At 41.9% G+C, this 14,608-nt stretch overlaps 2 protein-coding genes across 2 annotated transcripts in view; both read right to left on the minus strand.

Annotated features, from left to right (window-relative positions):
• The window catches only part of FRMD4A (FERM domain containing 4A), a 336,245-nt gene extending 334,468 nt beyond the window's left edge, over window positions 1–1,777 (minus strand). Inside the window, exon 1 of the mRNA XM_081957227.1 lies at window positions 1,655–1,777. Coding sequence (XP_081813353.1) covers window positions 1,655–1,708 — 54 coding nt within the window. The 5' untranslated portion in view covers window positions 1,709–1,777. The remainder of the gene's footprint in view (window positions 1–1,654) is intronic.
• FAM107B (family with sequence similarity 107 member B) overlaps window positions 1–14,608 on the minus strand; it is a 363,543-nt gene that overhangs the window by 309,814 nt on the left and 39,121 nt on the right. The gene's annotated exons all lie outside the window — the stretch shown is intronic.

A 14,608-nucleotide genomic window follows, 5' to 3' on the forward strand; every position in this document is an offset into this window, starting at 1 on the left:
TTGTTATCAAACTCAAATTAATTCTTTATCTAGGCAGAACAGAAAAGGCAGAGAAACAGAGGAAAACACAGTTGTTTTGATAGTAGCGTATCAACAGGGATGTGCTAAATTCATCTATCCAGTAACAGAACATGTGCCTTGGGCCAGGGGTTGGACTAGAATACCTCCAAGGTCCCTTCCAACCCTCTGATTCTATGAGAATGCTAGTTTTGTTATTGTTGTTGTTGAATATGATGGCGGACTCTACAACATTCCTCAATGTTCCTCTGAACTCTACCAAAGGTCCTACTTGATATTCTGTAAGTAGCTTGTAAGTTTCTAGAAATAAATCCTCTGAACTGGAAGCAGCTGAAGGTGTCCCAGAGAGGCTATTCCAGATAACATTGGATCCAGGTTCTCCAGAACATTCTGTTCCTAGATCAAGAATTGTTCCACACATCTGACCAAGAGGGGGGAAATTCAGGAAGATCTACAACCATTCAAACCAACGCCCGGTAACCTACTCTTCAAAAAAAAAAGCAATGCATTATGATCACTTTATTGGACATAACAACATTCTATATTGATGGAGAAAGTTGAAGACCAGGGACCTTTTGTCATAAGGTTAAAATAAGTAGAAACTAGAAAAATAACCTTTAAAAAGCATCTGTGGGGGGGACAAATTGCTGCAAGTCATTCGTGGTGACAGCCGATGATAAATATAATTGCAACGTACATCAATACATTTAATCGAGCATCTAATAAATAGATATAAAATGTGCTCTTCTCTGACCTTTTCTACCCACTCGTGAACATGACCTATCGAGTCTCATAAGGTCTGTTCCATTTTTTTACGCTGTCAGAAAACAGGAGATCAAAAAACAATATGCCATTTTGTCTTTTCTAGCCTTCGAAGAAGATGGATTCCACTTGGGGAAAACCCAACACCTGAAACCATTCCTGGTTGACTGACCGAAAAGCCAAAGACATGGATCGTTTAGGATACAATCCCAGGACAAATTCAAGGGTTTTCCAATCAATTAAAGCCCAAAAATGCCTCTCCCTTTTAAACGGCAGCCTTGGCATCCGAGAGACCGAAGTCCACATCTTGTAGGGAAGACATGAAATGCACCTGCTTCTCTTGCAGATGGAAACAACCTCTGTGCAATCCTGAGTCCTTCCAGGAAAAAGATCTATCTGCCTATAACCTCCAAACCGTTCCCTAAAGCAAAGCCAACCACCGTTAAAAGCTCTTGTAACCCTTATGTAGCTATGGCACCTTATTCCATAGCCTGCTAAGTGTTCATTTATTGAATATTGCAAACATTCAGAGGCTAAAACTAAGCCAATAAAAGCAACCGATTACCCACACTGTTGCAATCTTATGCTGTTGTTCTTATTTTGTGTTTTTCCCTTAATTCAACCCTCCCAACAGCTCACGCAAGATCGCAACAGATTAAAAACAACAACTGTCAAGATGTAAACACCTGTGTGCATTTAAATAATAATAACAATGTTCCCGATGATTGCCAGGGGCTTCTAATAGGAGAAAAATCATCCCACCCATTTCCTTGTTTACTTGAGATATAAAAACGCTGCCCCAAACGCTGCCCCACTCTAGTCCATCTGCACTCCCGATGCTCTCCAGAGCTCCACATTTTGTAAAGTCACCTACCATGAGTAAGCTGAGAGCAGATTCCGACGTTTTCTGCATAGCCATGGCTTTCATATAAATCCTCCCCTAGATGTAGCCAGCTCTGGGCCTTCCTCTGAAGGGAGACGTGTCCAGCAGCACACCCTCGGCAGTCTGGAAACACAAGCATCCAAAATCAAGCTCGGAGGGGGGGAAACCGTCTGAGAGGAGACCAAGGTGCCTACGAGACCTCCCAGAACCCCAAACGGAATCCGGCCAAAAGGGAAACGGAGCTCTGAGCTAGGCCAGACGTGACACAGGAGGGAGTAAATCAGGATGCTTGCAGAGGAGAAGAAAAACAGCAACAGCAGAACAGCATCTGCAGGAGGATGTTTAAAAATGATTTGCACACAAGCAAAGGAGGAGATGACACCGGAGTCCTAACACCTACCTCATGGATCAGGTTAAAATTACAGGAGGGCTGCAGAGCTTCACGGTTCTCGTGGGATGCGAAATTAAGCGCTTTGCTCTGTCAGGTGGATCGCAGAGGACGCTTTCACCAACCCTGAGCTTCTCCTTTGCAAAGGGTCAACCACACCGACCCCCTCCCCCTTTCCAAAAAGGAGAATCTACCGCTTGCAAAACCAAGGTCTCCTCTCTTCCCCAAAGCAACGGTGCCTCCCTATTTCGAACGCGAGCATCTGCATAATTCTGGGATGAGCAATGACAGAGCAAAAGCACAGAGCAACACCAATTGCCTTTGTAAACACAGGGACAGCAACTGGGGTTCGGGGTTGACCCCTTTCACCTTACTGAAGAAAAAAAGAGAGAGAAGAATGTTGCTTTCCCGAAATGAATTCAGCTCCCCATGGAGCTAACATGCTCAGGAGAAACATGTAATTACACAGCCTGCCCTTGTTAGGGTTCAGATCACAATGGCTGCAACACACACACACACACACACACACACACACACAGAGGCTGCAGCATTGTGTCTTCCTCTTGGCTTCCAAACAGAAAAAAAAAATCATCTTCCAAGGTTAAGCGAGAGGACCAGAGATCATGAGAAGCGCCAAGATTCCTCAGCCCAGATCCAAAGCTTCTCATTTGGGACACAGGGGTATGTGGGGAAGGAGAAGCAGCAGCAACAAAATGGCCGAAAATGAAAAGGACAGAATAACAGAGTTGGAAGGGACCTTGTAGGTCATCTAGTCCAACCCCCTGCTCGAGCAGGAGACCCTCTTACCATTTCAGACTAATGGTTATCCAGTCTCTTCTTGAAAGCCTCCAGTGATGGAGCACCCATGGCTTCTAGAGACAAGGTGTTCCATGATTTAAAACAGAAGAGCATAACAGAGTTGGAGGGGATCTTGGAGGTCTTCTAGTCCAACACTCTGCTAGAGCAGGAGACCCTCTACCACTCCAGTTAACTGACTGTCCACTCCAGTCTCTTCTTAAAAGCCTCCAGGGATGGAGCACCCACAATGCCTGAATTCATTGTCCATGGATTAATTGTCCTCATTCTTAGAAAATTTCTCCTCAGTTCCAGGTTGCTTCTCTCCTTGGTTAGTTTCCACCCATTGCTTCTTGTCCTGCCTTCTGGTGCTTTGGAGAATAGCTTGACCCCCTCTTCTTTGGGGCAGCCCCTCAAATCCTGGAAGATGCTGCCGTATCACCTCCAGTCCTTCTTTTGACTAGACTAGGCAATTCCTGCAACCATTCTTCGTATGTTTTAGCCTCCAGTCCTCTAGTCACCTCATTGATACTTTAACAAACAAAAAAATTCAGTGATTTACCCAAAGGTCCTTTTTTATTTTATTTTATTGTATTGCCTCCAGAGGGTTTCCATGAGAAAAGCTGCCTCCATCTTGGGAAATGCTGAAGAAAAGAGGATTTGCCTGTGTTAATTGGTGGGCAGGTGTGGCCCATAAAAGTTAATGGCCCTCAGGTGTGTTCCCAGAAAGGAGCCAATCAGTGATCGTCTGATTCTAGAGGGGTAGGAGACTCTAATTCCCAGAATTCCAGAGTCAGCTCAGGCATTGCTGAGAATTCTGGGAGGTGAAGTCTTCTTTTTTCTTTCACCACCTTCTATTGGAAGTTGGAGATTACCAATATTCTTTTTTTTTAAAGTATTTTATTAAACACACATTAAAACATTGGACACAGTGTAACCATCCTGGCAATGTCTTTGCCATACATACTAGAATATAAAGTTAAATATTATAACCACCATGCTTATTTACAATTGGTCTATTCGGTATTTACAAATATAAGGATATCACATTTCCATCCATGTTGCTTTGGTCTTGTCTTATACATATTCACTGTTACGATTTCATACATAATTCTAATCCCCATTCTATAAATCTTAGTTATTGCTTATTTTGGGTCTTTCCTTTTTTGTTCCAAATATCGATAGAATTTATCCCAGATCTTATAATATTCTGATTCATCTTTGTTCTTTAATTCCCATGTCAATTTATCCATTTTAGCACAAATCAGAATTTTTCTAATTACTTCCTCTTCTGATGGAATTTCCCTGTTTTCCCAGTTTCCTACTAACACGGCTGGGTTTTATTTTTCCTCTTTAAAGATGTTTTTTTTACACATATGCAGTCCTACAAAAGATCATCATATTGTCTCTCTAGAAAACTTGAAGGTTTATTAGCACACTGGGAGAAATATTTTAATCCCTATAAAGTCACTAATTTATAACATAAAACCAGAGAAATAGTAAGCCAGCGAACCGGGGGGAGGGGGGGGAAATTAATACTATGGAAGGTTTATAGCCAGCGCCTAAACAAATCATAATTATTGATCACTCAAGGCATTAATGAATTGCCGCATGATCTTTAAATGGCATAAAATGTTTTTGCAGGATATGAATGCAAAAATGGGATACATGAGACGGATTCTCTTAATTTTAATCATTAGGAGTGAAATATAGGTGGTCCTTTACTTTCAACCACAATCGAGTCCACAAATTATGCTGCTAAGTGAGAAATTTGTTAAACAAGCCTTTCTCCATTTTACAACCATTCTTGCCACGGTTGTTAAGTGAATCCCTGCGGTTAAGTTAATCACATGGTTGTTATGTGACTCCTCCACATAAGTCAGAAGGTCGCAAAAGGAGATTCCTGCATGACCCCGAGATGCTGCAACTGTCATAAATATGAGATTGTTGCTAAGAGTGTAAAGAACAGTCATGTCACTTTTTTCAGCGCCGTTGTAACCACAACAGTCACTAAATGAATTGTTGTAAGAGGAAGACCCAGAAAAGCAATTCTGATTCCTCAAACCCATCTCCAACACTGCTTGCAATGGAGAGGTTTGTCCTGTGTTTTTCTGGGCCATCCGTTGAACTTCTGACCATGGTGTACACAAACTCTGGATTGTCCCTTGAGTAGAGTAGAGTAGAGTAGAGTAGAGTAGAGTAGAGTAGAGTAGAAGAATGGAATGAATATAGAATAGAGTAGAGTAGAGTAGAAAAATGGAATGAATATAGAGTAGAGTAGAGTAGAAGAATAGAAAGAATATAGAATAGAATAGAGTAGAGTAGAGTAGAGTAGGGTAGGGTAGGGTAGGGTAGAGTAGAATAGAATAGAATAGAATAGAATAGAATAGAATAGAATAGAATAGAAATAGAGCAGAGTAGAGTGGAGTGGAGTGGAGTGGAGTGGAGTGGAATAGAATAGAATAGAACAGAACAGAACAGAACAGAACAGAACAGAATAGAATAGAATTCTTTCTTGGCCAAGTGTGATTGGACACAGAAGGAATTTGTCTTTGGTGCAGATGCTCTCAGTGTACATAAAAGACAAGATACATTCATCAAGAATCATAAGGCACAACACTTAATGATAGTCACAGGGTAGAAATAAGCAATCAGGAAACAATCAATATCAATATAAATCGTAAGGATACAAGCCACAAAGTTACAGTCCTGCAGTCATAAGTGGGAGGAGAGGGGTGATAGGAACGATGAGAAGACTAATAGTAATAGTAATACAGACTTAGTGAATGGTTTGACAGTGGGGAGGGAATTATTTGTTTAGCAGAGTGAGGGCGTTCGAACTTTCTTGCTATGGGAAGAGTCCAGTGTGAAGCTCTCTAGAGCTCATAGGATGCTGTCCATAAGGTGACCAACCGTCCTCCTTTAGGGAGGACAGTCCTTCTTTTGTAAGTTCTGTCCTCCCTTGAAAAGTGTCCTCCTACATGTCCTCCTTTTCGATATTTGAAGGCTAATCTGTTGCGCGTTATGTGACATATTTTATTAAACAGTTTTTAATAGTGTTTTTTTTTACTTCATTGCAAGTATATTGAACAGATATTGAATCTTGTGTTGAATTTTTATCTAAAGAAATGCTAGACATTAAAATAGACGACAATTGTCTCTTTGAAGAAATTAGAAGACTGAATGTATATTTAAATTCTGAAAAATTAATACAATGGGAAAATCAACAGGTTGAAATTGATAAAAGATGGGTGGATATTTTCAGCCATTTCAAAAATGAACATATTCCATGTGAACATTTATTTATACTTGTTCAATTTACGTTGTGCTACCCTGGAACTAATGCAGCAGTTGAAAGAGTTTTTTTCAATTGCCAATGATTTTTCTACAAGTGAGAAATCGAGATTGAATGTTGATACTCTAGCTGCAGCACTTGCCGTAAAATTCAATATGAAGGATATTTCTTGTTCAGATATTTCCAATATATTGTTAGAAGATGATACATTGACAAAAAATATTAATTCAATGGAAAAGTACTCATTTAAATAATAATTAACAGGCATGTAAGCATAATTACAATATAAAACGTTGCAAATGTGTTCATTATGCATATATCATATTTTAGTGTATTATTGTTGCAATGAATAAAATATTTCTTTTATTTACGATATATTTTTTCCAATTTATTTGTCCTCCTTTTCATTGTAAAAAAGTTGGTCACCTTACTGTCCATCAACTCGAAACCTTCTTTGACTCCCTGCCAATCTCCTTCTCTCTCGCCCATCAGATGAGCTGTTTCCAATCACGGGCATTTAACTCGTGCCGCTGCTAAAACAGGTGATTATCCCCTCCCCCCCCCATCGGTATGGAAATTCCTATTAATGCACCGTAATGCACTAGGGTGTAGACAGCATGGGGGGGGGGGGTGTTTCCAGGCGTTTGATTCTATTCCTCATTTCCCCCACCCACCCACCCACCCACATCAATCATGGCTGCATGGCTTCTGAATGCAAACAGCAAGACCCCAGCAAGTCCCCCTCCCCCTGCCCCCCTGCCTGGGGTGGACAGAATCTCTGCGTTTCCGCATCTTGTGGAAAATCAATCAAGAAGCGGGATTTGCTTTGTTACCAGTCGATTCTCCAGACAGTGGGAAAAGCTGCTTTCATCAGGTCTCAGCTGGCCTCAACATCTGGCCAGCTTGTCAGAAGCGAAACAAGAACCAGGCCTCGCTAGGAGTGGCGTTGGGAGGCCTCCAAGGAGTAAATCAACGCTGGGGGGAAAAAACACCACAGTAAAGCCACAGCCACCGGCTTCTGCCCTCCTGATGATGTTCTTGAGGTGACTAAGGAGGGAGGCAAGCTGAGCTCAAGAGACTTGATCTACTTTAAGGCAGTCATTGTGTCCACACTGCAGACTAATCGGTGCTGCTCAGCCATGGTGCACTGAGTCAGCCCAATGCCTGAGTTTGTAGAACTCCTCATGCCATAAGCTAAGCAGCCGGACTCGGTTTGTGCCCTGGAGGTTGCAGAAAGCAATAGCGCTTAGACTTATATGCCCCTTCACCATGCTTTTGCAGTCCTCTCTAAGCGGTTTACAGAGTCAGCCTGTTGCCCCCAACCATTTGAATCCTCCTTTTACCCACCTGGGAAGGTTGGAAGGCCGAGTCAACCTTGAGCTGGTCAGGATTGAACTGCTGGCAATGGGCAGAGTCAGCCTGCAATACTGCATTCTAATCACTGAAGCACCATGGAGAGAGAGAAAGAGAGAGGTGGAGAGATAGATGGTTGGATGGATGGATGGATGGATGGATGGATGGATGGATGGACGGACAGACAGATAGATAGATAGATATGGATAGATGGATAGATAGTAGATAGATAGTAGATAGATAAATATAGATGATAGATAGATAGATAGATAGATAGATAGGATAGATAGATAGATGATAGATAGATGATAGATAGATAGATAGATAGATAGATAGATAGATAGATAGATAATAGATAGATAAGATAGGTAGATAATAGATGATAGATAGATAGATAGATAGATAGATAGATAGATAGATAGAGTGAGAGAGAGAGATAGTGATAGATAGCAATATCACTTAGATTTATATACCGCTTCACAGTGTTTTTACAGCCCTCTCTAAAAAAATACTGAATTCTAAACACTGTACCATCATGGCAATACATCACAGGTAGTCCTTGAATTCTAATTGTGGTCCCTCACTAACCCGGTTAATTGTGCCACTGACGGCCAAACAGCCAATAATGTTTTAGCCTAGAAGGTTTCCCGAGGTTGTGTAGCCTAAACCATCTTCCTGAGCATACAGAAGACCTTTTCCTCAAATAATTGCCTTACCCTATTCCATCTTCTCTTTCACAATTGCTCTCCTTAAAGCTAATTGTTGACCAAGAGTATAATTACTGTTTTTTGATTGTGGGGGTGGCTGGGATTTTTTTTTTTTTAATGGGCTCCTACTGTTTGCCAAACACCAAGCCACTGACGCAACCCCCTCCCCCCTCTGTAGTTCACAACGCATTCCAGGCAATCAGCCTGCTCTTGTTTTCTAAATATAGTCAAATGGTAATAATTTGGTTCCAAAGCAGGAAAAGTGGTCTGTGGGCACAATGCCATCTGTACGGAAGGATGCAGGAACGAATTACCATAACCATATCATCCGAGTGAACGTACAATGTTTACGTTCATTTATATCCGCTGCAGAAAAAAAAAGGGGGGGGGAGCTCGTAGCAACCAATCAAGGCAGCAGGAAGCATGCATTAGTATTCAGAAATAAATGCACTTGGTAATCATTTTGCAAATTGCTTTATTAAAAGCAGACTGACGAAGGGAGAGAACATTGTCTCACCGCGGCAAACCATTTGCAAAGCAGCGATAAGTTTTAATCACGCTACAAGGCATTTTAACAATAATCGTGCTATTGAAACAGCTTTGGGACAATTCATTTTATTTTATTTTATGTCAGAACTGCTGCAAAAAAAACCCAAAAGCACCAGTGTTCATCACTTGAACCGTTTTGGGTTTTAAATTATCCACAATGCCTTTCACTTTCGTAGAATCTGAGAAGATTTTCTGGATAAACAAGGCATGGGATGGAAGAGGTTAAAAACTTGTTCCAGAAAGTAATAGATGAAGCGAAAAATTGTTTTATTTTTTATTTTGTTTTCGTGCAGCTGACATTATTTTATATATTGTATCCTTATTTCTAGGTTGAATCTCTCCTTGGTCAGTTTCCACCCATGATTCCTTGTCTGGCCTTTGGGTGCTTTGGAGAATAGCTTGACCCCCCCCCCCTCCTCTCTGGGGCAGCCCCTCAAATATTGGGAGATGCTCTCACGCCTCCCCTGGTCCTCCTCTTCGCTAGATCAGCCATGCCCAGTTCCTGCAACTGTCCGTTGTATGTTTGAGCCTCCAGTCCCCTCATCATCCTGGTTGCTCTTCTCTGCACTTTCTCCAGAGTCTCAACATCTTTTTTATAGTGTGGTGACCAATACTGGATGCAGGACTCCAGGTGTGGTCTTACTGGGGCTTTATAGAGTGGTGTTAGTGCCTTCCTTGATCTTGACTGTATCCCTCTGTATAAGAGATGGATGGTAGAAAGAGGATTTTGAAGTGGGGATGTCATACTCTCCCTGCCATTAGCTTTATATTTTGCCCAGCCAGCTTCGTAAGGCAGTTCAGCATGTGTGGGTCTCTGACATGTTCGTATGTGTTAAATGAGTCAAGAAATTGCATTTTACTCAAGCAAAGTAGATTGGACTGAACGCCTTGCTGACACTTCTGGTGTGGGGGAGGGCAATTATAGTCTTGATGGGCATCTAAGATGCAAACTGTAGCCAGAAATCGAGGGAAGGGGCAACTTGCAAAGGAGAATTAAAAGAGACCAGCAAGGAGTTACAGGTAATCCTGCAATGACCAGCACAATTCAGCCCAAAGTTTCTGTTGCTACATGAGACACTTGTTATATGAGTTTTTGGCCAGGGGTGAAATCAACTTACCTCCGCTAAGAATTTGATAAATGTGAGCATGCTCAGAGCATCAAAAATGGGAGTTAATGACACCCAGGATGGGCAAAGCCACCACGACCAGTTTGCATAAATCGGGTAGAGCCAGCTGAATAGCACCACTGGTTTTGGCCCACTTTATGACCTTTTTTGCCACGGTTGTTAAGTGAATCAGCCTTCCCCATTGACTTTGTTCATTAGAAGGTCACAAAAGCGGATCATGGGACACAGCAAATGTCATAAGTACAAACCAGTTGCCAAGCATCTGAATTTTGATCACACAACCATGGGGATGCTGCAATGGTCATTAAGTGTGAAAAATGGCCATAAGTCACTTTTTTCAGTGCTGTTGTAAATTTGGTCACTAAGTGAACCGCGTAAGTTGAGATCCGCCTGTGCTTTCCAATTCAATGAGAACCATCTAAATTCAGAATCATTTCGTAGGCAGAGAAGAAAACAGGGCAAGGAAAAATATTTTCCTAAATATAAAATTTTAAACCGCTCATACAGTCATCAAAAGGAATACGACACACACACATATACACATATTCATATGATATTATGCAGTTGAGTAATTTCAGTTTAAGTGGGGAAATGGGAATATGAATAACTAATATATGTATGCCATTTTTTTAAAAACACCGCTAGACTCAGGACACCTGATGGTAAAATGCTTTTTTCCAATCTAGAGAAACGGGTGCTTTCTAATTACTCGTCCTTACAAAAGGAAACATACCAGGGAAATATCTCTGTGCTGAGTTCATCTTTGCACAATCACAGCTTGAAATGATGAATCAATTGCAACCTACTCCTGTTAATAACATTTTTTGTTGTGTACCAAAATCAGAGAAAGAATTAAAAGGCAACAGGCAAGATTACAGCAGGAAAATGCCAGCAGCATCTCTTTCTACCTCTCCTAATCTAGAGGGAATTTAATAATCCTGGGCAAAATATTATTTGAATACATCTCTCATTCAGAAGCCTATTTTTCCGTGTGACTTTTCTAAAAACTTGCCAGAGGAAAACCGAAATGGATGCCATGCGTTCAGATCAGCTTTAGAATAGCTCTTTCTGAAAGAAATAATGATGATATTCACTAAAATGTCAAAGTCAGTTAAATCAGTTTATAAACTGGTATTTGGATTTCGTTCCCCTGGGCCACAGGTCCCCTTGGCACATTTGATGCTGCTTGACACAAACAAGATTCAGCACAATTTTGTTGCAGGTGTCGTGATGGTGGATTGGAAGAAAGGATTTTTTTCTTCCAATCCACCATTGGAACAGTAGGTTTATCCTGCCAATCAAATACATTTTTAGATGACGATGAATGATAATGATGACAGAATAACAGAGTTGGAAGGGACCTTGGAGGTCTTCTAGTCCAACCCCCTGTTCAAACAGGAGACCCTATGCCATTTCAGACAAGTGGCTATCCAGTCTCTTCTTGAAAACCTCCAGTGATGGAGATCCCGCAACTTCTGGAGGCAACTTCTGTTTCACTGATTAATTGTTCTGACTATCAGGAAATTTCTCCTTAGGTCTAGGCTGCTTGTCTCCTTGATGGGTTTCCACCCATTGCTTCGTGTTCTGCCTTCAGGTCGGGGGTGAAATCCAGCAGGTTCTGAGAGGTTCTGGAGAACCGATAGCGGAAATTTTGAGTAGTTCAGAGAACCGGCAAATGCCACCTCTGCCTGGCCCCAGGAATGGGGAGGGAATGGGGATTTTGCAGTATCCTTCCCCTGCCACGCCCACCAAGCCACGCCCAAAGAACTGGTAGTAAAAAAAATTGAATGTCACCACTGCTTCAGGTGCTTTGGAGAATAGGTTGGCCGCCTCTTCTTCACAATGAGGATGATGATGATGTCTACTCTGCCATGTCCAACTTCCCATCTTCCACTTCTTCTTTGAGTTGTTTGATGCTCTAGGTCAGTGTTTCTCAAACTTGGCGACTTTAAGTCCTGTGGACTTCAACTCCCAGAATCCCCCAGGGAATTCTGGGAGTTGAAGTCCACAGGACTTAAAGTCGCCAAGTTTGAGAAACACTGCTCTAGGTGGTGTCATCTTGGATGCTGTCCAACCCCCACACCACCCCCGTTCTTTGGTGGCCTGGTTTCCTTCTCCCTCTCCCAATCCTAATTGCTTTCTCCAACGAATTCCCCTGCATGGCACAGTCAGAGTAAGCGAGGTGCAGTTTTGTGACTGCATTGCTAAAAAATGTCCGCTTTGCTACAGAATTTATTTTTATAGTCCTAAATTGCTTCCACAAAAAGTAACATTAAGAACCATGCACCGGTGAGCTTTTGGGAAACAGGTGCCTATGACTAACTCTCTCGAAGTATCTATAAATATATTTAGCAAAGTAATTTTAGCAAGCGTGTCACATTGCCAATGGCGCTTATTAAAAAATATCTCGGTTGGAGGCAAACTCATGTTTTAGGAATAACGGGTCTGCCTCAGAAAGGGCGGTTGTGGTTGAATAGCCATAATTGCATGTATAGAAAAGATTTATTTATTCCTTTTTTAAAAAAAAAATAGCTTTATGAATAGCTGCAGCAAAAATCTAAATGCAGATTTTTTCCCCATATATTTAAAGCAGATATGGAACACGCAAAAAGTATTCATAAACCTATACTGTGTGATAGGAACCTATCCACAGGGATGGTGGGCTGCCCAGGTTTGTGAAGATTCTGCAAGGGTCGGCAAACCCCCAAATCCTACTCCTGTCTGGTCTCACTCACCCTTTGACTCCCCCTTCTTTGTGGCAACCCCTGAGATATTGGAACACTGCTATCATGTCTCCCCTAGTCCTTCTTTCTCTTAAGCTGAACATACCCAGTTCCTGCAACCGTTCTTCATATGTTTTAGTCTCCAGTCCCCTAATCATCTTTCTTGCTCTTCTCTGCACTCCTTCTAGAGTCTCCGCATCTTTTTTACATCGTGGCGACCAGAACTGAATGCAGTGTTCCAAGCGTGGCCTTACCAAGGCATTATAAAGTGGTATTAACCCTTCACATGATCTTGATTCTATCCCTCTGTTTATGTAGCCTAGAACTGTGTTGGCTTTTTTGGCAGTTGCTGCACACAGCTGGCTCCTATTTAAATGGTTGTCCACTAGGACTCCAAGATCTCTTTCACAGTTACTACTGTTGAGCAAGGTACCACCTATACCGTACCTGTGCATTTCGTTTTTGTTGCCTAAATGTAGAACCTTACTCTTTTCACCATTGAATTTCATTTTATTAGATAGTGCCCAATGTTCAAGTTTGTCAAGATCCTTCTGTATCTTAAGCCTGTCTTCTGGAGTGTTGGCTATTCCTGCCAGCTTGGTGTCACCTGCAAATTTGATGAGTTCCCCACTTATTCCCTCATCCAAAACATTGATGCAGGTTCTGACAGGTTCTGGAGAACCGGTAGCGGAAATTAACCGGCAAATGCCACCTCTGGCTGGCCCCAGAGTGGGGAGGGAATAGGGTTTTACAGTATCCTTCCCCTGCCAAGTCCACCAAGCCACGTCCACAGAACCATTAGTAAACATTTTTGAATTTCACCACTGAGCCCATCCCTGCCTATCCAACTATGGTTGATTCAGCTAGCTATCAAATTGTGCTTCAGGACACTATATTGAATGAATTTAGTCATTATTTCCAACAAATTCTTTAGCTATCTTGAATCGTTAGCAGTCATTTCTCAGATGAAGAAAACGGTGCAATTTTAATCACATGAGGGGAATTCTAAACCTAAGGAGTAATAGCTTATGACAGCTATTCAAGGGCAGAAGGAATTTTAAAAATTAAGATGGCAGCTATAACTGCCAGGTTGATTCCCCCCCCCCCCATTTCATATATGCATTGCATATCTATGTCTGTCTGTCCGTCTATCTATCCATCTTTCAATCTATCTATCATCTATCAAGGAGCCAAGGTGGCACAGGGGTTAGAGTGCAGTACTGCAGGCTACTTCAGCTGACTGTTAGCTGCAGTTTGGCAGTTCAAATCTCACCAGCTCAAGGTTGACTCAGCCTTTCATCCTTCTGAGGTGGGTAAAACGAGGACCCAGATTGTTGGGGGCAAGAGGCTGACTCTGAAAAACCACTTGGAGAGGCCTGTAAAAGCACTGTGAAGCAGTATATAAATCTAAGTACTATTGCTATTGCTGTGGGGTTTCAATCATTGGTCATGGCCGCCATCTGGATTTTTGACTCTCTCCTCAATGAATATTCCTTCATATTGTTGTTTGTTTCATATCTGCTTTGAATATGGAAACAGCTGCAATTAAAACACAATTTCCATCGTTCTGGCACCATTAACGTTCGTTGTGGTAACGCCCAGTATGGCACCCATTACACAAGTTTGAAAAACGCTGCCCTTTATGAACTTCCTTGGTGCATTTGGGATAATTTCTCTCCCACTTTGTCAGTGTTTAGCCCCGTGGCTCACGAGGGCATCCTCCATGAGCTAAATCACTCAAGAGGGCCAAATTAAATGTGAATTACTCTCGCTTGCTACCCTGGCAGGACTATCTTGATTTGGGACTGTCTGTCAAAACAATTGCCAGAATCCCTTATGCTTTGTTGTCTTTGCCAAATGGTTGTCTTGTTTCAAGAAAACTGCAATTGTCACTGGACTGCATTTCTCTTGTTCAAGTTTAGTATCCGTCTCCCTTTTTAGTTTTTAAATGGACAGGGGCCGAAGCATTCAGAAGCAAGGGAGATGAAATACGAAGCTCTTTGGAAAT

The sequence above is a fragment of the Natrix helvetica genome (genome assembly GCF_964273705.1).
Source record: "Natrix helvetica genome assembly, chromosome: 6".
NCBI classification, from domain to species: Eukaryota; Metazoa; Chordata; class Lepidosauria; order Squamata; family Natricidae; genus Natrix; species Natrix helvetica.